This window comes from Callospermophilus lateralis, chromosome 2, assembly GCF_048772815.1.
Source record: "Callospermophilus lateralis isolate mCalLat2 chromosome 2, mCalLat2.hap1, whole genome shotgun sequence".
In the NCBI taxonomy this organism is placed as follows: Eukaryota; Metazoa; Chordata; class Mammalia; order Rodentia; family Sciuridae; genus Callospermophilus; species Callospermophilus lateralis.
Window position 1 is genome coordinate 176,252,840 of NC_135306.1, and position 27,574 is coordinate 176,280,413.

General features: G+C 32.7%; 1 protein-coding gene across 2 annotated transcripts in view; it reads left to right on the forward strand.

Annotated features, from left to right (window-relative positions):
• Positions 1-14,682, forward strand: part of Mettl15 (methyltransferase 15, mitochondrial 12S rRNA N4-cytidine) — a 220,074-nt gene extending 205,392 nt beyond the window's left edge. For both annotated transcript variants that reach the window (XM_076846996.2, XM_076846995.2), the window contains exon 7: positions 11,759-14,682. In XM_076846996.2, coding sequence (XP_076703111.1) covers positions 11,759-12,201 — 443 coding nt within the window. In that variant the 3' untranslated portion in view covers positions 12,202-14,682. The remainder of the gene's footprint in view (positions 1-11,758) is intronic.
• The last annotated feature ends 12,892 nt before the right edge of the window (positions 14,683-27,574 follow it).

The following is a 27,574-nucleotide window of genomic DNA, read 5'->3' on the forward strand; positions in this document are numbered from 1 at the left end:
GGAGGGAAGAACAGAAGTTCATTTGATTAGATAAAGGGGAAGGAAGGGAAGAAAGGAGGGATGGGAATAGGGAAGACAGTAATAACTTTCCTACATTCATATAAGAATACAGCACCAGTGAAACTCCACATCATGCACAAGTGCAAGAATGGGATCCTAATTAGAATAAGTTATACTTCATACATGTAAAATATGTCAAAATACACTCTATTATTATATATATCTAAAAATAACAAATAAGAAATAAAAATTTTAAAGGAAGGGATTATATATGTTAATATGTTATATATATATAGGTTTTAGATATGTTAATACGGAAGATATTATCTCTGCTGCATAGGCAGATCTCTGACAGATTAAATGGCAATTCAAGTGTTGTTTTGGATATTATCCAACTTAGTGGCCACATTATCATTTTGCAGTCTCAGTAGTAGAAGTAATGAATTATCATTATTGTGGTTTGGCAACACTCTGTCTCTACCTTTTAAAATTAACTTTTTCTAGGGTCATTAATGTCTGTTTACTCAGATTTTTACTTATTTTGCTTCACTATCTAATAGCTTCTGTTTACATATGCATTTAGTATATGTTTTAGTTTCTGCTTCTTGTATCAACTGCTTCTGTCTCTCTACCTCTTTTCCTCCCTAAACTCAGTCCCCTGCCCCTTACCACCAACACCTGGGTTTCACGATAGAGGGTTTAACTTGTGCTGTTGTTATCCCTGACATTTTCTTGTTTGACAGTGTACATTTGCTTTATTTAAAATGACTCCTGCTAGATCATAGGGGTGACAAATTTGCATGATAATAGTATCATGACCAAACCTTAAGGATTATATATAACAGTTCTACTTACATAATTGAGTGTTCCCCAAGGGTTATAATTGCGTAAGTAATGCTTTAAACTTGTGTAGTTCTTAAAATTGGCTATAACTCAGTTTTTCCTCTCCTTTAAAATAATTCATCTACCTTATATTAAAAAAATATATCTAGCCTTACATAAATAAGATGGACCCTATAATTCTTCTTTCTTAATAATCTTCATTGAGAATTAATTTATGACTGTGTGTTACCAAACCATGATAAAATTTAGTTTACTAAAATCCCTGAGAAACCACTTTCCTTCTCTTTTTCCACCAAATCTGAGGCTGCACTGAAATATCTCCCCATCTCTTCAGACTGTTTCCCTTACCAACTTCATCTGATAGTTGGGTAGATTAGGTAGGTAGATAAATGGATACATGGATGGATGAATAGATGGCTAAATAGATAGATAGACCACATTTTCAAGCTCTCTCATTTCTAGTGGCCTGCTAGAGACCTCCACCTGAATTTCTTATTAACAGTTCCATCTCAAAATGTATAATGTTGCAAATGGGGCCTTCTAAGGTATCTCTACTCTTGTGACAAGTTTCTCCCTAGGCCCTGGGCTATTAATGAAAATTTTTGGAATCTAGGTAAATGACCTCACAGTTATTGCATTCTATTCAAGTGCTGAATTAGCCCCACACAGATGCAGCCAAATTTTATGATTTGTACCTTCTAGAGTAGCAGATTAATCCACATTTGGGCCCACTTGAGCTCCAGCTGGGGCATCTAAGGGGTTCTACAGTGGAATTTGGGAGGAAAAGTTTCAAGACAGTACAAGGTAGGGTACTAAAAATTTTGTCCTCCAGATTCTAGCTTGCCTGAAGATCTCTGAAAGGTCTTCAGGGTTGTATTAACTCAGGGTTCTCCAGTAGGACAGATTCATTATGATAGATGGATGAGTTAATATGTCAAGAGATAAGAGATGTCTCAAAAGAAGAGTCTTAAGTGTTCCCAGAAGAAGGGGGAATTTGCCTCAGGACAAGCCAGGCTCTTAGAATACAGAAAATAATTTCAGCACATGGCAATCAGAGCATAGATAGAGGTTTATTTAGAAAAGTAGATACATACTCAAGGGAGAATATGGATCATCTCGAGAGTCAAAGACACATTGGAGAGGTTCCCGGCTCTTCTTTTAAAGGAAAATTGGTGAGGGGTAAGTATGGAAAGGTATGCAAGAATGGTGTCAGTTTTATGATCTCAAAACAGGTTCTGTCAATCTCAGGTGATCTGGTCAATCTCAGGATCTTCAGGCCGACATGGTCTTCATTAGCCAATCCATGAATCATGCTAGAAAATCCCCTAAATTATAGGACCTCAAGTTATTATATCTATCTTCACTTAATCTATTTATTCACTGATTAATTAACAGTCACAAGTGGATTTACAGATTTCTCAGGAATTTGAGAGTAACAGGTTCGCAAGAGAGGCTGGCTTAAGGAGTGATAGGCCTGGTCAAATAGGCAGACATTCTAGATTAAAATCTTACTTATTTGACCTTTTTTATGTTCTCTATCACCCTATTTCTTCTATCTTGGATGGATGGATAGATACATGGATGAGAATGGATATTTGGGGGTAATTGGGCCATGTAATTATGAAGGCAGAGGAAGTCCTGCAATAAACTATCCAAAAGCTAGAGATCCTGGGTATCAATAGCATGCAAAAAGTTGCTGAATAATGGAAGCCAATTATATAACTGTCAGTCTGGCCCAAGGCCTAAGAATATACGGATCACTGGTGTAAGTCAAGGATTCCAAAGTTTGGATAGCCTGGAATCCTGATGTTTGTGTGTGGGAAAACTAGCCCAGCTCCAGGAGAGAGAGAGAGATCACTGCCTTCTGCTTTTTTTTTTTTTTTCTTTTTTTAAATTCTTCTATTCAAGTCCATAGCTTAGTGGATGGTACTTATTCGTATTATAGCTTAATTTTTTTACACACAGTCTACTCATATGCTTATCTTTTCTGGAAATACTCTTATGTGACACCCAGAAATTATACTTTAGTTCTATAGATATTCCATAATCCAGCGAAGTTGACACCTAAAATTAACTATCACAGTTTATTCTCCCATTGTTTTGATAAATAGAATCTGCCTTCTTTCTATCCATTATCAACCCTCTTTAGCAAATAGTTGCTTGGCCACATTGTAAGTATTCTCTTCTAAACACATTTCTTTTATTTACCCTATTATTTACCCTATCCAGGCTGAGAGTTTTCTAAATCTATTTTGCTTCCCTTTTGAAATTATGATTTCTGCCTTTGAATCATGTCTCATTCTCTCCTCTCATTTTACTTCATATGGACAAAAGAAGCCATGTAGGACTTTAATGCTTTGTTGCTTAGGTATTTCTCCTATCAGATTTCTCAGTTTACTACTCTTAACTTCTACTTTACACAAAGTTCTACAATTTGGACACAGTTCTTCCAATTTCTTTGCAACTGTATAACAAGGATGGTCTTTACTTCAGTTTCGAATACTAGTTCATTATCTTTGTCTGAGACCTCATGAGATGGCCCTTACTATCTACATTTCTACCAATGTTCTAATCTAAGAAGTTTTAAGTTCTCCATTCACTCTTGTCTCTATGCCCTCACTAGAATCCCCTTTATGCTTGTTTCTGACAATGTAGGCGATTTCTAGTAATCTCTTCCAAATTCTTCCACCTTCTACCTAATTCCCAGTTCCAAACACACCTCCACATTTTTAGGTATTTTTTAATAGTACCCTTAATCACATCTTACAGATTTGATGTTTAGAGCACAGAGCAGTGGCACACGCCTATAATCCTAACTACTTGGGAGACCGAAGCAGGGGAATTACAAGTTAGAGGCCAGCCTAGGAAACTTAACCAGATCTTGTCTCAAAAATAACAGGGAAAAAATGATAAAATGGCTACGGATGTAGTTCCGAGGTAGAATGCTCCTGAGTTCAAACCTCAATACCACAAAAAAAGAAAATTTAATTACCAAATTTTTGGTAATTAAATTTAATATTGACCACCTACATAGGTAATAGGAATCATGATTCAGTTTGAGCTGTCTAATCTGTGCTAAGCAAATTAATTTACTTTTTTAAAAAATAATATATAAAAAATTTAAGATTTTAGTTTTGAACCATGTTTCTCATTTCATCTCAGCAGGAATATTCCTTGTTACCTTTTTGCTGAAGCCTGCAACTCAAGTTTTTCCTTATTTTATCAAGATTTGTAAATCCTGATACCCATAGTGAGATCATGTTGTCATCAGACTTAACCTGGTGGGAGTTGGGGATTACATGAGACTCTGAAGAAGTTTAAAAAGAACCTTACTGAGTAAAGCCAGTTTTATCCAGAACCATTCAAGTTCACAGATTTTAATTAACAGTTTGAATTTGTAATATTACTTGAATTTTAGATGGGTAAGAATTTAACACTATATTAAAGAATCCCAGGCAAAAGGACACAAGTTGCGTCACAGAAACTTATTAAATGTGATATAAATTCAACAGATGAATGCCAGCAAACAGGTGCAAGAGCTGAATTAATTTTTAAACCCTACCACTCAGGGGGAATTGCAATGTATCATGTTGACAGCCACAGCACGTTGCTAATTTCATTCACAAGCTTAAAAATCTCAATACATTTGAACATGTGAATGTATTAAATTTTAAAAAGTGTAAGTAGCATAAGGGTATCCCAGAACTAAAAATGATAATTTCTCTCTGGGACTTGAAGTCATTTATCTAGCCAGAAGCATGGTGTTTTTTATGAATGAAATCTATCTTACTGCTTTTTCATACAAATTGTGTTCTATTATTATATACAGTACATACTGTTACTAAGCAAGATTTTCTCTAACTTTTAATGTGAAATCCTTTGTGAGTTAAAAGAAAAATGAGTATTCACTGAAATAGTTCATAGCTTCTGCAGTCATACAGGAAGGAAGGTCTTAATCAATGCTTCGATGGCACTAAATGGTGAAATATTCCCAGAATTCAAGAAAAAAAAACAAAAAACTCAGTTTGTTCTCACCAGAAATTTACCTACTTTAAAGTCCCTAGTTTATTCTATCACATCATCAAACTCTTAAGAACTTTATGCACATCTCCACATAAAATTGCACATATACAAAAAAATCTTTTAAAGATTTCAGGGAGTTCATGAATTTGTACATTTAGAATATCATTTATGAAATCTTTATCTTGTCTGGGATTGAAAGAATATCTTTTATTCAGTTCCCCTTTGCCACTTGCTATGCACAAGTCCTTTGGATTGGATACTTAAAGGAAATAAGTAAAGGTCTCTGGGCCTTTTATGACAAAGTACAAGTTGATGGGCAAGTAGTGCAGAATGGTAAATAGTTTGTTGAAATATGTATTAAAAGGTCATTGCAAAAGCTCTCTAGAGAAGTTGGCACCTTAGTAAGTGTAAAGGATGAGTAGATATAAGCTTCAAGAGAGGAAAGGCATTCTAAGCTGAAGGGCGGTATATTCAGAAGCACAGAGATAAGAGCAAGGAACATGGCCCTTTACAAGAAATGTATAACAACAAATGTATGCAAAAATATTTCAGTCTTCTCTGTCAACATTTCTTGAGAAGCTTTCAAGAAAATAAAAGGAATTGGGCTTAATTACTCAAAATTTTAGCCATCTCAACTCTTTATTCCAATTTGCATATTAGCTAGTTTTCCTCATTTTACTTAGCTAAAGAATATTAAGTACTTATTTTTTAGAATGTAAAACAACTGCTAAGGGCTCCTTTCCTTACACGTGTGTTAGGAAAAGCTCATTCATACTACATTGCATGAATCTAGATTCTTAAACAAATACATTTAATCTCTACCTGCCCAAAAGTCTTGATAATGACAGCATTTGCAACTGTTTCTTTTTTTCAAACCCAGAATTAAGAAAACAGATGAAAAAGAAAGACAAATGCACAGTCTAATAACCTGAGCTAAACAATAAGTTATTTTCAATAGAACGGAAAGGACAAAAGCCAAAGGTATTCATTACCGTTCCCAGGGTAAGAGACCAGGGCAGTTGCTGCCTTCACCAGATGCACAGTCTTTAGGACTGACAATGCACATCCCCCCAAGGGAAATGTGAAGAGAAAGCCAAACTCTTGCAACTTGATGCAAAGTGATTTGGCTTCCATTAAAACATCTCTCAGTAAAAGGCTATTCAGGCTTAAAGATTCCACACTCGTTTTCTCCCAGAAAATGAGATTGTTATATAAAATACCAGACATGGAATCAGACCTTCTGGATATCACTCTAAGCTATGTAATATCATCTTAACTTCCTTAGCTTCTAGTCAGGAAACAGGAGATGAGATTATTTGGTGAATACACCATCTTAAAATAGTTGCCTTATTTTGAGTACACCTTAAAGACACAGTAACCCAAGAACATCCTCAGGAAACTGAATATATAGAAACCTATATACTAAAATACATCTACAAAAACAAAAACAAAATTTACACTTGTTGGGGCTTCCCAGAGTGTATTTCAGATGAACAAGCCAGAAATGTTACACTTTCTCATGAGGTTTTTAGGTTCACTATATATTACCCAAAAAGGCTGATTAGTGAAGAAGTAGATTTCATGTTAAAAAGACCTGAATTTCTATTGACTACTTATAATCCCTGTAAATTAGTGAAGAGATATTTAAACCCTCAGGTTTTCAGCTTTAATTGAAAATAAGGAGGTCTACTTCTTACCTCTCAGAATTTTCATAAGCTTTAATGACATAATTAAAATTTGTAGAATATGATTAACACAAAACCCATTTTCAGTATTTTTCCAAATGTGTTACCCAGAAAACAAACTCTATGGAATGGTTAGTTGTTATTAAAAATAAAAACAGTGTCTATCTTTAAAAAGTTGGCAAGTGCTAGGTAAACATAAATAAAATAGCTATCTCCAGAGCTATACCATGGTAATGGGCATTGTGAATTCCCCAAAGAGGAGTATAGCATGCTGAATTTCCCATACTTAACTTGAAAGCAGACACTCTGGTGTTTTGGGGAGTGGGGGGGATTGAGGATATTGTAGTTCATGAGGTCACTACTCTGAGAACAGCAGGTTGGAAAATGCTGTGTTACAGGGGCTCAAGTTTCTCTTTTTTTTTCTCCCATGATAACATATGTAATATTTTTTGTAGAACTTACAAGAATATTTATATGTTATTATTTTCATTAAGTTTGAATTTCTTAGAGACAAGGACTGTATATTCATAAATGTTTTAATCCTCAGTGTTTAGTAAATTATGGGTAATGAATATTGGCTAAATGAATGAATGATGTATTATTAAGGATGTGCATTCATTGAATTTTTTATTAATTTATTTATTTTAATTAGGTATGTATGACGGCAGAATGCATTTTAATTGATTGTACACAATTGCAGCACAACTTCTCATTTCCCTGGTTGTACATGATGTAGCATTGCACCATATGTGCAGTAATACATTTACCTAGAATAATGATGTCCATCTCATTCCATCATCTTTCCTGCCCACATGCATTCATTGAATTTTACCAAATATTCCTGATGCCAATTTAGACTATATTTGTTTTAGTCTAAAAAAATATGTGGTAGTAATCTCAGATTGTTGTTGTGAAACTAGGCTTACCTGTGCAAAAAGATGTTCCATGAAAACTAGAGCAAGAAAATGAGAGAGAAAGAGAGAATTTTTGTCCTTAAAATTCCAGAGTACAACTTGTATAACCTAGATGGCAAGAGAAATCTTAGAGATTAATTATATAAAATAATCTCTTGTCCAGGTGGTTAAAACATAGTCTAGATGTTTTAGTTTATTATATTAGGGTTCTGAAAATTCTTAGCATCAGTTATTAAATGGTTAGGATCAAACTAAAAATTATAAAGAATGAATCCACATTTTATCCCATTCTAAGAGTCTTCACACTTTTAAGACCTAAGTACTACTTTGAAAACTTGGGAATGTGCCACCAATTTCTACATTAGGAAAAATTTATACTTTATTTTAGATGCTAAGATCTTTTAGTCTGAGGCCTAACTTGAATAAACATTAACTTATATATTTTTTGGACTTTAGTAGACTTCTTTTCCAGCCTACACTCTTCAGGATGAAAGAATTATTTTCCCAGATCCTTCAAATTTAACATTCAAATCCCTTCCTTACCTAGTCCATTTTACAACTGAGAATAGTAAAAAAAAAAAAAAAAAAAAAAAAAAAAAAAAGTGCATTCATAAAGTAACTCTTTTATGCCAAGTTGCCAAGTATTACATAGATGCTCCTGAACATTTTAAAATTTGATCTTCACAGTGATCCTTGGAGAAGTGTTATTATGCCATCTTATAATAGGGAAACAGACTACTCAGAAGGTAAGTATATTGCTCCACATCAAACAGCCAGCCATAAAGAAGTGAAAGATCTGTTCATTGAATACTTTCTTAAGTTCAGTACCATTTCTGTTGTACAATATTGTCTTAAATATTGTCATTTCTTATACTTTTCCATAGGGGTGATTCAGATATCTACAAATAAACTATATATGTATACACTAAACTGTATACATATATACTTACAAATAGTTTGACTTACATGAAGGCAACTATGAAACTGTAATGACAGACATGTCAAGTAATTCTGGAAATATAATGTTCTCTTGATGGATTGCTTCAATATTATGATAATGTAAATTTTATTCAAATTAGTTTAGCCATTTACTGCAATTCCAACAAAAATATTTGTATATGCTTTATTACTTATTTCTTAATTTGATTTATATCCTACATGAAAATATCCAAGAAAATATTGAAAAGAAGTAATGATAGGCTGAGGCTGGGAATTGGGAGGTAAGGGTAGTTTCAGGGGGAATTGCCTCACCTGCTAGCAAAACTTACTAGAAAAGGATGCAGTAATCATTAAAATAATATGGAATTGGCAGAAAAATAGAGAAATATGTCTATGGCACACAACTAAGAATTTAGGAGCAGATTCATCTATATGTTGAAATATAATATATGATCAAAGTGGTACTTTAGGTGAGTAGGAAAAGAATATACTGTTTAAGAAATAGAATAGTTGAGTATATTTTTAGTTTCAAAATAAAGTTAGATCCAACCTCATATTATACTAAAAATAAATTTTTATGTGGATGAAATATTTAAATGTAATAAATAAAACCAGAAGGTTACAAAAAAATAGAGCTGTTTATATCTGTAATCTTGGAGTAGAGGAAACCTTCCTAAACTTGATAAAACTTAAAATTCCATGATTAATAGTTTACATTAACATATTTGGGGTCAGGGCTTGAGTTCCAGCATGCCCCCCAAAACTTAATTTTTCACATGCCAGAAAATCTGCAAAATTGAAAGTCATAGCCTGGGAAAAATACTGACAACTATCTATGAAGACAAAGGGTTAATATTCTTATTTTATAAATAGTTCTTTCAAATCAATAAAGAAACGAGCAATATCACATCAAGAATATGGACAAAGGATTTCTTCAAGCAATTTATAGCTGGAATCAAATGGCTATTAGATTTGAAAAGATGCCCAACCCTACTAATTGCCTAAGAGATGCAAATTAAAATAACAGTAAGCTGTTATTTGCTTATTATTAGACTGGTCAGGGTTAAAGAGTGATAGTTCCTAGTACTGGCGAGGATGTGAGGAGATGGACTCTCTCATATAGTATTGATGGGAGTAAATTGGTAGTCTATTTAGAGGGTAAATTTAGAAGTATTGATCCAAATTTAAATGGGCATAAATACCCTTTGACCTAACAATTCCAATTCTACAAACACAAGTTTCACATTCAGTGGCAAATATCTTTCTCAGCCTGTGACTGTCATTATATTTTGTACAGTTATTCTGTGATGCAGAAATTTAAAATGTGCAATTCACATGTTTATTATAGCACTTTTTTTGTGTGTGATGGCAAAAAATAGGAAACACCCTATATGTTCATGTTATGGTAGCAATATGAGTTTCACCAGAGCAAAGATCACCTCTTTCTTATTTCCTGTTACATTCTAAGCTGGCTGGTACTCTGCTTGACACTATATTTGTTAAATAAATAAACAATGAATTATGATGCATCTTCAAAACTAAAATTATTTTTTTAAAATAAGGTAAGTAAACAAAGCAAGAGGCAGACGCTTTTACAGATTATTCTCTACATATATATGTACACATAAATTTATATATTTTTTATATATGTTTATCAAAGTAAAAGGAAGTATACCGCTTGGTTGCCTCTTGGGGAAGAATATTTTAAAAATAGTGACACTAACAATTTACTTCATAGACATCTAATAATATTTGCTTTTGCTTTTGTTGTTTTTAACAAAGACTATGTACTTAACAAATGTAATCATTCTTTCAATCTGCTAACTGTTCTTAGTGTAAAGCATTTATAACAATGAGCAGAGTCTCCATTTTCACTGGATATTCTTGTGGTGAAAGACATGGTAAATAAATTTTTGTCTCTGATAAGATATTATGAAGAAAATAAAACCATGAAAGGGTTTTTTGCCCAGCTTTTTGTTTTCTTGTTACAAATTATTAATGTTTTTATCTTTAAAATCCCTTACCTGTAAAGAAAATAGAGTTTGGTGCTTGCTGTTTTTCCAATTAAACAATCTCTCCACAATTTTTTTATGAAATAATGAGATATTTATTAGGGAAGGTAGATTAAAGGGTATATATTAATTAAAAATTACAGGGAAAAACACCAATTAGAAACATTAACAATTTACAAATAATATGAATCAAAGGGAGAGGAAATCACATTTTACTTTGTCTCCACAATTTTATTGGAGTTTTAGTTCATTTTTGTTTAATGTAATTATTGATATATTTTGTCTCTATTTCATTTTTCTGTTCTTTTCTGTTTTTCATTATAAACAATTTTGTAGTATTATTCTCTATTAGCTTTGTTTGTTTTATTTCAATGCATTATTTTTTTGTTATTTGATTCATAGTGGAACCATAGTGTGCAATTTTTACTTCCAATAAAATATAGGAAACTTGTAATAGTATACTTTCATTTACCCACTCTCTCTTTCTGTGCTTTTGTTATACAGTATATGTTTATATGCATAGTATAAACCGAAGAGTAAAATGTTATAAACTAGCTTAAAGAGTCTTATGCCTTTTAGGAAATCAAGAGAAGAATACATACGCACTTGCATATATTACCTATTTTTTATTCCTGTCTAATAGCCTAGATAGTGCATGACATCTTATATTTCAGCCTGAAGAATTTTCTTTAGCATTTTGTGAATACAAAGTAGTTAGCAAGGAATTGTTTCACTTTGTGTTTACTTAAAAATGTCCTTTCAGTTTTTATTTTTGAAGAAAAAATTTAGTGGACAGAACTTCTTAGAAAATATTTTTTATTCTCAACACTTTGAATAGTATTCCACTTTGAATATTATTCCAGTATTATATCTCCACTGTGCTGTTATTCACAATTTTGTTCTTTATTTAATGTGTTGTTTTCTTTGCTCTTCTCATGAATTTTGTTGTTGTTTACTTGTGGTGGTTTGATTATGATATACCTAAGTGCAATCTTCTTTGTTTATTTTATTTGTGGTTCCTTGAGTTTCTTATAGCTGTGATTTAACATTTTTCAGCAAAGTTGGAAAGTTATGGATTTTTATCTACTCATTCTCTTTTTCTGTTTCTTGTTTGATTCTAGTTCTCCTTATGAATCATGAAAGACATTTGTGATACATAGTTTTAAACTTTGGAAGATGTTTGGAAATAAGGGAGGGAAGGGAAGTATGAATGAAATTCCACAATCTCTAAGAAAATTTAGTTCCTTAAATATGCATACACTATACACAATTCAGTACATTTACAGTGGAAATATTAATGTTACATGTCCTCTTTTTCTGTTTTTACAAAATCTATGCCTAGGTGCATTTCCTCCCTCTGCTATTTATGCACGAAAAGACTTGCTACAAAGATCTACCCATATTGCTACCAAGACTTTCCAAGCTCTTCGCATATTCGTGAATAATGAGCTCAACGAACTCCACATGGGACTGAAGACAGCTCAAAAGTTTCTGAAACCTGGTGGTCGGCTTGTTGCCCTTTCCTTCCATTCATTAGAGGATCGAATTGTCAAAAGGTTTTTGCTTGGGATAAGCATGACAGAAAAGTTTAACTTAAGTGTTAGACAGAAGGTAATACAAACATCCCAGTTGAGTTCATATCATGCAAATAAGGAAGGAAGCTCTGTAAGAGCTCCTTTAATGTGGGAATTGATACATAAGAAAGTGCTTACTCCAGAAGATTGGGATGTACAAAATAACCCCAGAGGTCGCTCAGCCAAGCTTAGAGCAGCTATGAAATTATGAGATCTGATGTTCAATTTTTCCCTCAGTTTCTTGAATTTATTTGTCTATGTGATGAATAGGTTAAAGCTTAAAGCATAGGACAGCCTTGAAATTGATAGTATTTAGAATTATTTTCTTCTCAAAAGAAACTGTAGGAAGTTTTAACATAACATACAAAGCTCAACTCAGAGCAGCAGCATCTCAGGGCTGGAAAAAAATGTGTTTATCTTGCATTATATTTGACTTCTGAAATTCAATTCTTTCTCTGAGCAGGAAATTTTTTTAAAAAATATTATGTTTATCTAAATATGTAAACTCCAACTGTAAAAGAGAGATTATAATCTCTCTGCATGCCCTAAATTCTGAATTTAGATATTAAAATTTATAACAGACTTTCTGTGGCTCAAATAATTAATGATAATATGGAATGAATTTTAATTTCCATATTAGTAAATAATTAATTACTGTAGCTTTCTAAAAGTAGCCTTTTTACAAGTTTTAATTTTCAAATATTATTTTAAAATGGCATTATACTTATGGATTTCACTATTGAAATTTATAGTTCATTGCTTTAAAAGAATTTTTTCAGAGTGATATGCGCTAATTTTCATAAATTCCAAAATAAAAGTGTAGAATTTCCCTAACTTCCATGACAGAGAAGTGTTTCACAGAATTTATATTTAATATCAATTATATCTATTTTAATAACTCAAAATTACTATTAGTAAATAATACAAACTTGTTTGAATTCTGCATTTTTATTGAACTATTAAAAAGAATTCAGTAGAGCTATTTGAAGTAAGAAACTGTCTGATTTATTCAATATATTAAAATTAATGCTCCCTTAATGTTTCTACCTAGACATAGAAACTATAATAAGGATAAAAAGTTGTTTCAGGAAAATTGCACTTGGTGGAGTATTCTATAACAAATTGATGATATTGATTCATAATTCACATGTCATTTTTTATTAGTAAGTATGCACTTCTAATTTATTCAGTTATTCAGCAAGTACTGAACTTGACATTAGAGAAACAAAGATAAGTACAATACCCATGATCCATAGTACCTGTTCTGTGAAGCTTGTTGTCTAGTGGACAAGAATGATGTTAGTTAAATAATCACAAAAGTCAATATGAAATGGACACAGTGATAAATGCTACACAGAAGCATACAATGTAATTTAAAAGTATCTGGTAGAGATTTGACCTGTTGGAGGAAACCAGGTCTGAGAACATGAACAGGAGATAATTAATCAAAGGGTATATGGAGTGGGGTGGGAGGATGGTGTTTAAAGGTACATATAAATGAGTATTTCAAGTAATTCTTGAAATCAGTAATTTTCTCAGTAAACTATTTCTTCAAATACAGAAAGCATTCATACTTTCCAGTATGATTACAAATACTTAATAGAAAAATCCAAGTGAATGAAATATCAACATGACTATATTTACCTCAGACTCATTTTATTTACCTATGTAATATTTAACTTTACTCCCCAAACTTGTTCACTGCTTTTATTTTATAGGCTTTATTTAAATCTAAACAATCCTGCAATGAAATCAGGATTAGAAAAATATCTGGGGAATGTGCTCAAAATATAAACAAGATAATGCACTTAGGTTAATCCCCTGAATCCTACCTGAAGAATTTTATGTTTCTCTTCATGTGTAAAATATATTTGTGAATGAAAAAGATTTACAATAGTAACTTCCCATATGAGTATCTGATTAGAAAATAAAAGACCACGCTCTTATATTAAAAAATGATTCACCTATTTCATTAATCATTTTTACATCCTGTATAATATGGAGAATTTTTTTCATTGATGTCAAGTTAAAACTGATTGCACTGGATTGGATAGTGTTGTCCTAATATTCATCTGCTTCCTTATTTGGAAATACCATCATTTCAGATATGAGTAGTTAAGATGATGTCATACTGGAGCAGGAATGGCCTTTAATCCAATGTGACTTATGTCCTTATAAGAAGAGCAGAGACACAAGTGAATGCGACCTGAAGGTGGAAGCAGAAATTGGAATGATAAGTCTATAAGCTAAGGTATACTCAGTATTGTTGGCAACCACTAGAAGATAAGACAAAAGCAAGAAACAAATTCTCCCTCTGAATCTCCAGCAAGAACCTACCCTGCAGACATCTTGGTTTGGGGGCTTCTAGCCTCTAAAACAGTTAAAAAAATACATTTCTATTGTTTTAAGCTACCCAGTTTCTGGTAATATGTTACAGCAAAACCTAGGAAACTAATACTCGGACAAATCAAAATCTTGAGTAATATGATGAGAAAAATACTTCTTCAATACACACCAAATTGGTTTCAAAATGTTTTAATGCAAAATATATTAAATGTTTTGTTATTAGACTTTGTTGTAAAATGCATAATAAAATATGTGAATGGGTTTTAAATGGTTAATTATGGAGGACGGCTTTGGGAAATTCAAATAATACACAGAGAAAATAAAAATTGATTATTAGGATGAATATGCAACACTTTTCTAATAAAATATTTCTGAATCTCTATATTGATTGCTTTGTATGAATCATTTTAACTTAGCATTGATATCATGTAGTGTATCCCTTATTTTCTGTTCATCATTTAAAAAATTAAATTTAATAGCTAATTTTAGTTTATATCTCTACTTATTCACTTTGTTTTAAAATTTGTATATTAGTGACATTCTCTCCAAAGTCTCTAGGATTTTTTTGAAAGGTATTAATCATATCTGTATGTCTTATCTGATATTTCATGTAATATATGTATAATTTTGCTTACATTCATTTGTATTGAAGTATTTCTTATAACTACTAGTGTATAAGAGAATACCAGTATGCCATTGTTTTTGAAATTAATCTCCTAAAATTCACTTTCAAATATTTGAAAATCATAACTTCTTTAATCTTTATAGAATATTTTATACTCTATATTTTAAATTTCATTATATAGTATTTCTATAGTTTAAAAAAATCCTAATTTTTATTTTTATTTATTTATTCATTTATTTAGATAGAGATTGACCTGGGGTGTATAACCACTGAGCCACATTCCTAGCCCTTTTTTAAATTTTGAGTCAGGGTCTTGCTCAGTTGCTTAGAGCCTCACTTAGTTGCTGAGGCTGCCCTTGAACTTTCTATCCTTCTGCCTTAGCCTCCCAACCAGGTTACAGGCATGTGCCACTACACCTGGATAATTCTTGTTTTTAAATTAGAAGTGTTTATGATTCCATTTTTCAGACTTTAAAAGACAATTTTAATTTTATTTGAGATCCCTTATCCAAAAAGTATGAGACAATTCTTAATGGAATGTAATTCTTAACCATACACACATGCACATACATGCCCCCCACACACACATTTATATTCATTCAGTAAGCATATAGGAAAGAATAACTGTTTAAGGAGAATTTTTAAAAAATATACCTCTTGCTTAGTCCTCCCATGCTCCTCCTTCCTACCCCACTATGAATCAGCCTCCTTATATCAGAGAAAACATTCGGCATTTGGTTTTTTGGAATTGGTAATTTCACTTAGCATTATCTTCTCTAACTGAATAGATGAACTCTAGATAGGGCAGAGGGGTGGGAAGAGAAGCAGGGGCTTGGGTTTAGAAATGATGGTGGAATGTGATGGACATTATTATCCAAAGTACATGTATGAAAACACGAATTAGTGTGAATGTACTGTGTATACAACCAGAAATATGGAAAATTATGCTCTATATGTGTAATAAGAATTGTAATGCATCCCACTGTCGTATATAAATTTTAAAAATTAATTTTTAAAAAGGCAGCAACCTGAGGAAGCACTGATGTTGAAATTTCAAATTTAACAAGGATTTTAAGCCTGATAACAATTCTTCCATTTTCTCTCAAGAGCTTCACTAGATTTTTAAATAGCATTCTTTTCAAAATTCAAGCAGCACTGTATGATGTCAAAATACAGTGTGAAAAAGAGAAAATATGGAAAAAGGTTATGACCAATTTGGCTATTACTTTATTTGGTAGAATATCTATGTTGAGGTATTTGTGATGCTTGCAAACAATAGCCTGAATCTTTTTGCATATTGTTTGGAAACAAAAATTGTAAAGTTGAGTTTGATGCATAAATGTTAAGAATTCTAAACATGAGGTCATGAAACCAGTTTTGTCAATTTTGATGCTATAAAATACAGTTAAACTACTTCTGCATTTTAATAAACATTCAGAACAAAAACTCAAAAGATACTTAAAAATTTTAAAAAATAAAAATATACCTCTCTCTTCTTTTTATATTCCTTCTCCTCCTTACCTTTCTGTATTCACATTACCTGTGAGTTTCTTGTGCCAATTGAGATGATATTAGTTTATATTTCAACTTTACTTTGGAAAAAGAAATATTAGTAAAATTGGCATATTCTCTGGCAAACTAAGCCGTACATGTTATAATCTTTGTAATGGATAAAAATTCACTAAGAATTGCTTCGTGGTTAAAATTCTGTAAATTTTGGCCTGCCATGGTGGTGCATGCCTATAATCCCAGCGGCTTGGGAGGCAAAAGGACAGCAAATTCAAAGCCAGTATCAGCAATTTAGTGAGGCCCTAAGCAACTCAGCAAGACCCGTTTCTAAATAAAATATAAAAAATGCAAGGAATGTGGCTCAGTGGTTGAGTGCCCCTGGATTCAGTTCTTGGTACAAGAGAGAAAAGAAAAATTCTGAATTTCCTTTAATGTAGCTATTTTTCTATTCAGTTTTTTATAGTTGCTACAACTTTCTAATAGATATTTTTGTGTAGCAGCATTCTATTAGAAAGGGATAAGCATTAAAATATAAAGGAAATTTTGTGCAAAGCTTGAAAAATATAAATTTAATGACAGAAAATCTGATATATTTTTCTCAGAACCACATACCATATGTTTGATGTCGAATGGAGCATGGTTTATAAAAATCAGCACCATATTCTAAAGAAACTGGGTTGTATAACAAGCATAACTATTTTTATATTATTTTCTCAAATTTCATCTGCTAATAGCTACTATTTCCAGCTAATGTTTGGTAACATACAGGATGATCTGCAGGAATGCTAACAGAACATTTAAGTATAAATTATTTTTATAAGTATAGTTGCAGCATTCATTTTCAGAAACATTAAAAATTCAATAGAATTAATTCTGCAAGATACAATGGTCATAGCTTATGATACCTATCATAAAATTCATCACACTTTTTGGCTACCTCACTTTCTTCTCTAACTATACACCACATTATTAGATTAAATAAATAAATATATAATATAATATAATATAATATAATATAATGCTCTGATATGCAAAGTAGTAGATTGCCTCTTTGGTAACACTGCATCTCCTTAAGCAATGTTTTACCTTAATATCTGAACTGTTGTTTACCATTAGCAGTTGTCCTGTTATATCATTGCTCAAATAGTTGTATACAAAGCTGCAATCAAGAGGACATGAGTTATTTCAATAATTGTTTCTATTCCTTACATTCCATCTTATGTTTTGGTCAGTAATACTTTTCTGCCTTACATAGGTAAGTTGTGTTGCCAGACAATCAAATAATATCAGTCCTAACTCTTTCACAAGAAAAACATAATCCAACTTACAGGTGCTAAATTCAGGAGCATTGTAAATAACACTATTGGCTATTGAAAACATGAGTTTGAATTCTAACTCAGCATGCATTTTTAGCAAAATATATGAATTTGAGCATGCTATTTATCTTGAACTATCATTTATTTATTTCATGTATTGAAAACAAGGAAAGTATTGGTCCTATTTAGTGAAGTTACTATGAATTAAATATAAAATAATAAATATGCATGAAGTGAAAATTATAAGGATAAAAATGGCATGTAAAATATTTAGCACTATTCTAGACACATATTAATTACTCAGTGATGCTATTATTTTGCTGAATACTGTGATTAAGGATGCGTATTCTTCATTTGGGTAGTTTTAAGTGCATCTCGAATAGTAACCGATTTATAGTTAGTTTTATAATTTGGAATTTTACTCCTAATATTTATTTACTACCCTCATTGTTTGTTGTACCTTGACAGGGTATATAAAACACAAGTTATTGCTCTTGTGGAATTTCCATGTATAAGAAAACAAGATGATATCTTTTTTAAAAAATTTAAGTTATTTCACATTCATTTAGGTTGGAGAAACTATCTTTCTCTGATTCTTTATCAGTAAGTAGCAAGTCTATATAGTTGTTATAGTACAATTCTCCAACAAAATACATTTTTAGAAGAGAAAGGAAAAAAATAATTTTCAAAATATTAGAGACAAGATGATTATAGAAGTATGAAAAATCTACTTCTCTAAAATCAATGATAATAGGCTTAAGGACTAAAATGTACATGTTACAAGTCTTAAAGGGAAAACAACTGGTGAAAGGTGAAGAAACTAAGGATATTCAAGTGAGCTGATAATCTTCCCTTTAAAGACTATAGGAATAGATATTATCAGAACTGGATCCTTATAATTTCACCCCTTACCTTCATCTCAGCATTTATAAATCTCTTCCTTGGTCCCTAATTTATATTCCTGTTTCAGAAGAAAGTTTTTGTCCTTGCTTTTTCTCCCCACCCTATCTTCTCCAGGACAGTTTGATCCATTTTGTTTGCCTCTCTATTCTTCAATCCTTTCTCTGCTGGTGTTTTTCCTTCACCTACAAACATACTTAAAAGGGCTCTATTCTAAATACAAACAATAGCAACTAAATATCTACTTGACTGGGTAGCTTACCAAAATATCAACCATTTTCTGTTTTCTTGCATATTTGATTTCTTCAGAGAGCCTAAACTACTTCATCATCTATGTTTAGTTTATTTAATTCTTATGTATTCTCTATAGAAACTGTTCTCTTAAGTATCAGTGTTGGCCTCTTGTTCCAGACTCAAAAGACTAATCACCATCGTGAGCTACTTGTTCTCTATAGTATTTGAGAGTGTTCATCTATTTCCCCATAAAAATTTTATTTCCATTTCATTCTCCAAAATCATTCCTTTTGGGGGTCTTTCTCCCTAACACTGTCATATGTTCACTGGCTTCTCTTCCTCTTTCTGTTCCATCAAGGCAAACTGTAGTGAATTCTTTAAAGAGTGTTAAGTAGTTCTAGGATGTTTTTCAGTGGAAGTAATATTGTAAAATCACTTCATGATCATCATGGAGTTGGATGAGAGGTGAGTTTCTTATCAAGATAACAGAGTGGGACTGGGGTTGCAGTTCAGTGTCAGCGTGTTTGCCTACCATCTGTGAGGCACTGGGTTTGATCCTTAACATCACATAAAAGTAAAGGCATTCTGTCCATCTATAACTACTAAAACAAATTTTTAAAAAATATAACAGAGTGGAACAGAGATTGGAGTTCCCTGGAATAGGAAAACATCATTATTTTGTAGATATTAAAATAAGGAAAAGGAGTTCAAGTTGACATCAAATTAAGTATTTTTACTGGTATGTCAGCTTTAGTAATGACATATAATTTGGATCAACTATCTCACAAAGAACAGCATGTACTAAACATTTTTATTTGAAATCTAAGTGCAAGGATCAGAGATATAATAAAGACTGAAAAATATCCAAAAGGAGGGGTAGGAAACCTCAAAGAGATTAACCCAGCATTTACAGCTACAATTGTGAGTCCCAGAGAAGGTAGATGAAAAACTAAGAGGAATTTTTGACAGTTGTTTTGGGGGAGCATCAGAACTTGAAGCTAACTGGACTTTGAAGGAACTAAAGCTTAGTTTCTAATCATATTAGTCCTTGAAACTGGATTAAATTGATTACATATTCTACAGTTCTTAATTGCCTGTCAAAAAGCTATTTTAAGTCTTTGAGAAAAAATAATAGTTTTGAAATTGTTTCTATAATCATTTATATTTGGTATCCATAACTTAATCATGAAGAGATAAGACATGCTTTTTTTTAAAAAAAAAAAAAAAGGAGAGCACAGATAATTAAAAAAAAAACATATGAGTGATTCAGATATGTGGTTCTAAATATGTTTAAGGAAATAAAAGAAGCTGAAAACTATAAAAGAATAAGATAAAAATTCTTAAAAGTCTAGTTCTCAAACTTAAGAACTCAATAGACGAGTTTACGAGTGGTTCAAACAGCTAAACTGGGAGATATTCCAGAAGGAAATATCTAGAATGAAGCACAGAGTGACAAAAAAGACAGAAAATACATACCACAGACTATAATAGATATATGAATTACAAAAAGAAATCTAATTCAAGTGTTACTGAAATTTCTAAAGTAGAAAAAACACCCCTCCCCCCCGCAAAAAAAAAGTGCAGTAGAGCCATATTTGAAGAGAAAATGTCTGAGAATTTTATAAAAATAATGAAAAACATCAAGCTACAGATCCAATAAGCCCTGAATCATCCTAGCAAAACCTGCTAGAAATCAAAGTCAACACCACCACCATCCCCCCCGCCAAAAAAAAAGAAAAAGAAAATGCCCTTTGAGTTGAAGGGTAACAGATACTTTTGAGGAATAGAGTTAACATGAGCCATTAGGGGAACTATTTGATGATGAAATTCAGCAGCCTAAAATATAAAATAATAATAAGAAGAAGACATGTTTTTAAAATATACTGTGATAACCTGGGAATCTGTGCAAATGTGGAACTAAGTAAATAACTTTGGAGTTTATGGTTAAAGAACAATACAAATATATGTCTCAAAATTTTAAAATTATCCAAACAAACTAAAACTACGAAACTGAGGGGTCAGGAGATAGGGAAGTATGGTTACTAATTTCTATATTTTTAGAAAGCAAGGAGTTCACTGTAAAAATGTGAAACATGTAATCTTAAAATGGTTCCAAACTTTTTTATACATTCATAATTTTGTAGTAAAAACAATTTAGGTTCAGCAGCTCTATACTCTTCAGTTTCTTTTCAATTCAAGTATAATTAATGTTATATTCAAAAATAAGCTAAAGAGTCTAATGTGCTCTTTTTATAATTTTGTTTTGCTATGTATTCTTCTATCCTTAGCGATGTATAAAAGATATTCTGTTAATGTTGTTTAATTCTAGGTGTAGGGATGTGGAGTATGTAGTCATTCTTGTTTGAAAATGTTTTTCTGTGTCAAGTAATGTTTATAATGAGTGTGTATCTGTTTTTACAAAAACAGTTTGATTGTTATTAATATTATTTTTAAGAGTATCAGTTTTGGAACCAGGCCTGGTTTTGAAATAAGACGTGTGTTTAAATCTGACACTGCATAGTCTTAGAAATTTTACTTAATCTGTGAGCCTCAGTTTACTTATCTGAATAATAAGGATTTTGCCACCTGTTTCATCAGGTGGTTGTAAAAAACATAAATATGTATATAAGTCATGTAATCAAGTCATATAGAAAGTAATAAGTATACTTATTTTTTTTTATTTAGTCCCATCTGTTTCACTAGTTTATCACATCAGCTGAAACAACACACCTACCTCTCTGATTACATATAAAATGATGAATTTATATCTGGACATCCCATCATGATACCATCTATTTTTCTGCAGCTGACTCCCATCTGCATGGTACCTTTACAATCTGTCATCTTATTCCATGACCACCCACCACCTCCAAATCTCTTGCTCCATTCTTGTCACAGTTATTTAGTTCAACGAGTAGACCCTGAAGCAATCTATGCTATTTGGCTCTAGGTAACTGACCCAATCTAGGCCTCTTCTAATTTTTTAAAAATTCAGTGTGAACAAAAGGTCTCTGATGTCCACTGCAGTGTCTGAAATATGTAAATTTAAGAATTCTTAGGCTCACCTTCTTATTATGAAAGGAAGAGTGACTCTAAATTGCATAAAGAAAATAAGAAGTCAGGAATTAGCGAGGTCCTCCTAGGAGCAGTCACTATTCTGATCCCAGTTATTCCAGAGGCCCAGTCGTTTCCATGATTTTGATATGATTTGCTAGTGCAACTCATTCTTGGTTTCCTTAAGCTATTAAATTCCTTCTCTCTCCCTTCTTTGTTTTTATTTATTTAAGTTCAGATTGGGTTTTTATTATTTATAAGCACACTAAAAACAGATTAGATAATGTTTAAAAGCTTCTTTCATCTGAATATTAAAAATTCTTTAAGGTATATTCTTTGACTTTACTTAACTGATTTACCTAAATGGGATTTTTCATAATCTTAATAAACCTTTGTGAAATTTATAATTCACTTCCTAACTTCCAAGCAATAAAATGTGCTCCTCAGGTTTATTTAGGTGCATGTGACATTTTTGTCACTAGTCTTTCTAACCACATTTAATGATGTACATCTGAGACTATCCAACTCACAGAACTTTCACTTAAATGATGGCTGTTATGGTTTAGATACTAGGTGTTTCATAAACGCTCATGTGTGAGACAATGCAAGAAAGATTAGAGATAAAATGATCGGGTTATAAGAATCTTGAATTAATCAGTACATTGATCTGCTGATAGAGATTAACTGGATGGTAACTGTAGGCAGGTAGGGCATGGCTGGAGGTGGTGGTCATCAAAGGCATGACTTCACAGTTTATATTGTCTCCACAGCAAGGGGAGCACACACGCTTGTGCACAAGCACTCCCCACCCCCTTTCCTGGTTCTCAGCTCTGCTTTCCTCTGCCATACACTTCTGCCTTGTTGTTCTGACTCACCCCAGGCCCTGAGGAATGAAGTCAACCATCTAGGGACAGAGAGCTCTGAAACTGTGAAAATGCTGTCTAAAACAATGGTTAACAACTTGTATTCCTGCATAGTGCTGATTTGGTAAGAAAGAGAATGTGTCTTCTTTTTAGATTTACGTATATTATTATTTTGCTCTTCTCTTTTGAATGGTATCATACCTGCTTCTTATTCTGTAAAATGATTGTTTTCGCACAGAAACACCCCTCTGATAATGAAGAAAATCATATTTTATGAGCCAGCTGGATGGTTTTCCTGTTTCCTTTTACACACACACACACAGGTTTTTTTGTTGTTGTTGTTGTTGTTTTTTCCTTAATGGGATGGGGAGTGGTTGGTAAGAAGAAAAACAAAAACTTACAGTGAATATTGAACCTATCTAGTTATTCTAGAATCTCTCATTGTTTCTTTGAAGAAATTCAACATTTGCCTTACAACCAGAGAATAAACATCAGCTGCTTGGGAAAGCTATTGAATTTCAAAATCCCTTTGAAATGTCACATTAACCTGTTTAACTTTCAGTCAGTTCTTTAAAGTATCTAACATTTCCTGATGACTCCCAGATCTATGACTGCTTATATTTCTCTAACATAAAAGTTTGTTTCCTTCATTCAGGCTCTGTGGTGAATGAATCAGCACTGTTTGGAGACATGTGTCACAGCTGCAGCCTGTATATAGTCTTTCTGCAGGTTAGTTCAACTTAGGAACATCAAACAGGGTCAAGTGCTAAATCAGGTCGATTTGTCTAAAACTCTACAGTTCTAGCCTTATATTTAGCCCTTCATTAACTGTTAATCTTTAAGGCTATATATTTTCATAGATTATCTTTCATTTTTAGATGTGTAGAGATCAGGCAACAACTATTAATTTATTATTTTTCTGAACATGTATTCAGTGTATATTTGCTAGGCATAGAGAGTAAAAAAAGTTGTGAGTGTGTTTTTAAGTGTTTTCCTTGTTCTTGAATAACCATGTTGTAATATAGAGTGGAAAAAATACATAGATTTTTGAACAGTTGGACCATAACAGGGTAAATTCTATAATAGAGCTTAAACTACAACGGGGGACCAAAGGAATAAAGAAGTGAAGTTTTCCTTCTAGCAGAAGTGAATTTACAACTTTATTTTTAGGTAAGAGCTAAATAATTTTGTAGTGACTCATCAATAGCTTGGTTTCCTGGAATATAATCAACAATTAACATCAACTGACCTTTTTTGGTAATGTTTTTGATAATATTCCTGTTTTATTCTTAGTTATTATTGTTCATTGATATCCATGTACTTTGACTTCTGTGATTTTTTTTTTCAGAATGCTGTGTGTAGAACAGCTATCTGTATGACAATTCAATTTCTGTATGTTTACATTATTAAGAATACTAATATTAGAATGGATGACCATCTTACAGTAATTATGAAATAATGACTTGTTTGAATAAGCAAGGTTATTCTAGTCTAGGATTCTTCTAATTCTAGGATTCTTCTAATCCTAGAATTAGAATTCTTAATATTTTTCAAGCCATGGTCCCCTTTGGAAACCTAATTAAATTTACAGCCTCTCTAAGAAAAAAAGCACATGCACACTAATTTGGTATACACCATAAAGGAAATTATGAAGAACCCTCAGATCTATCAGGGGCTCTAGTCCAATAACTTCTGCACTAGATAAATAGCTCTCTACTCACATCATCTTTCCCAGAGGTAACCCTATAATAGTCAAAGAAGAATAAAGGATGCATATTTCTACCTTTTATCCTCATTTGGTTCTTTCCTACCTGGTTGCTTCAAACTCCATATGCTGGCTTAGAGGATGTGTATTTTGGCATTATTCAACCTGGTCCATATTACAACAAGGCTAAACTGTACTCCTAAAGCAGTTTTGTGCTAAGCATAAAAAAAATGGAAAATTAAATGATTTATACGGACTTCAATGCTGGGAGCCATCAGCCAAGTAGGTATGACAAATTCCTTGCCAGCTTACTCCCATGCTGTCTAGTGGAAGGACTTCTGAAAGGTGACCTTGCTCAAGGACCAGGGCAGGATCCGTGTTTAGCATAATAGGAGAGTAGGGTGTTTCCCCTTTAGAATAGGGCAGTTTAGTATAATAGGAGATTAGGGTGTTCCTCTTTTGGAATAGGGCGTATCCTGCTGCTGAGTTCCTCTTGAGTGCTTAGGGTCAGACAGTATATTTTGGGAGACAGAAGCCCATGCGGCGTGGATTTGGGAGAGAGTGGATTAGGGCAGAGTGTGGATTTGGAAAGAGAACGTGGATTCCCCCAGAACGTGTTTGTAGACGGCCGGTGTGAGTTCGGGAATAAAGAATTGCTGTTTGAATCTACAAGCTGTGTGGAGACTCGTGATTTGTGCCCAGCCGAAAGACTGCGGCACTTCAATAGATTAAATATCCTATACTATTGTTGTTCCGTAAAAATATAATGCAAATCCCAAATTTGAGCTGTATTTTAAGTTTTTGAGAAATCACATTCAGAAAAATAAAACAGATGAAGTTAATTTTAAAACTATAGTCTATTTAAACCAATTTATGAAAAAATATTATTTCAACATGTAATCCATATAAAAATGAGATATTTTACATTCTTTTTTGTTCTAAGTTTTCAAAATTGTGTGTATTTTAACAATGAGAGCACATTTCAGTTTGTTCTAGCTTCATTCCAAGAATTCAGTCTCTACAGGTATATGTGGATTTGTTATAACAATGATCCCCTTTTCTCCCTTTCAAGAATACCATTTTCAGGGCTGTGATTGTGGCTCAGAGGTAAAGTGCTCGCCTAGCATGCACGAGGCACTGGGTTCGATCCTCAACACCACATGAAAATAAAGATATTGTGTCCACCTATAACTAAAAAATAAATTGCCGCAGTCTCTGGCTGGGCACAAATCACAAGCCTTCACACAGCTTGTAGAGTCAAACAGCAAATCTTTATTCCCGAACTCACACCGGCCGTCTACAAACACGTTCTGGGGGAATCCACGTTCTCTGCCCAAATCCACTCCGCATGGGCTTCTGTCTCCCAAAATATATTGTCTGACCCTAAGCACTCAAGAGGAACTCAGCAGCAGGATACGCCCTATTCTAAAGGGGGAACACCCTAATCTCCTATTATGCTAAACTGCCCTATTCTAAAGGGGGAACACCCTAATCTCCTATTATGCTAAACCGCCCTATTCTAAAGGGGGAACACCCTAAACACCGATCCTGCCCTGGTCCTTGAGCAAGGTCACCTTTCAGAAGTCCTTCCACTAGACAGCATGGGAGTAAGCTGGCAAGGAATTTGTCATACCTACTTGGCTGATGGCTCCCAGCAATAAATATTTATTTTAAAAAAAGAATACCCTTTTCCCATAATACTTATCTCACAAAAAGTGAATATGCATTTTTTTCCTTTCTAACTCAAGAAAGCCATATAATTCTGGGAAATATAATTCTACCTCAAAGAAAAAGAAGTACAATATATAGCCATATGGAAGAAGATGGAATCTATGCTCCCTGAAATGCAAAGTAGTCACCCTAACCAATGAAGAAGTTGTATCTTTTCAGTTTTCTCTCAAGGGCCAATGGAATTAGTATAGGTACAACACAGCTTGAAAAATAAAATAATTAAAACAAATTATCATGGCTGCATTCAATGTCAAGCAGACTCATGCTAATATCCTCACTAAAAATGACTTCAGGCTGAACACACCAAAGTTGTCCTTTTGATCATAATTAAAGAATGAGTATATATTCTGGTTAAATCAGTGCATCCTGATGAGAACAAATAACCGCGGCATATATGAAGTCAAGAATGGCATCTGTAGTGTTTCTCTCTCTCTCTCTCTCTCTCTCTCACACACACACACACACACACACACACACACACACCCCTGTACTTTTCCGGTATGATAGAGCATTTAATGAAATGGTCTTGAAGACCAAATGCCAAAACCTATCGCAGACGAAATGCCAAAACTGTAGCTCATATGCAGCAGCTATTTAAGAAACACATTTTTACCACAATTCCTCAGTTAAACTATCTCTTTTACGCACTTCATTTTTTGGAATAACAATTTTCTTGCCATTATATGAAAAAAAATTCCCCAAAATTCTTTCAGGCACTAATTTTTTTAACCCATTTAAGTGCTCTGTTGTGTTTTTAAATGGCATCATTTGGAACAGACATAACATCTTTTGAAGAAAGGGCACATTGTTAAGATTTTTTAAAGCAATACTGGGCATCTTGAATCTTTTTCTCAGAGTTAAAAAAATCTAATTTAGCAGTTAATAAATGTTAATAAGTTTTTTTAAGTAGTGGCTACAATATTACAGTGTTAATTGCATTACTCACTGAAAAAATGCAATGAGTCATAGTTTATAGTTGTTTCTTAGGCAATTTGGAGAGCTTTTCAAGCATTTCATAAAGAATGAGGGGACTCCAAAGCTGATAAAATGAGTCTAGAAAGACCATTTCCTTTCTTTAATAGGTTTTAGAAATTTTATGATTAAGAATAGACTAAAATAACTTGGAATTATATTATGGATTCAGGACCTCAATAGACTCAGTTGATAGCAGCTGTTCTCAACCTCTTCCAAATTTCTGATACTTTCACTGTTCCACATTACAAATATCTATCTTCAACATTAATCCAATGTTTAAGAAAAAATGTTTTATTAAATAGAAATAAAATATCTCCCTATTTTTA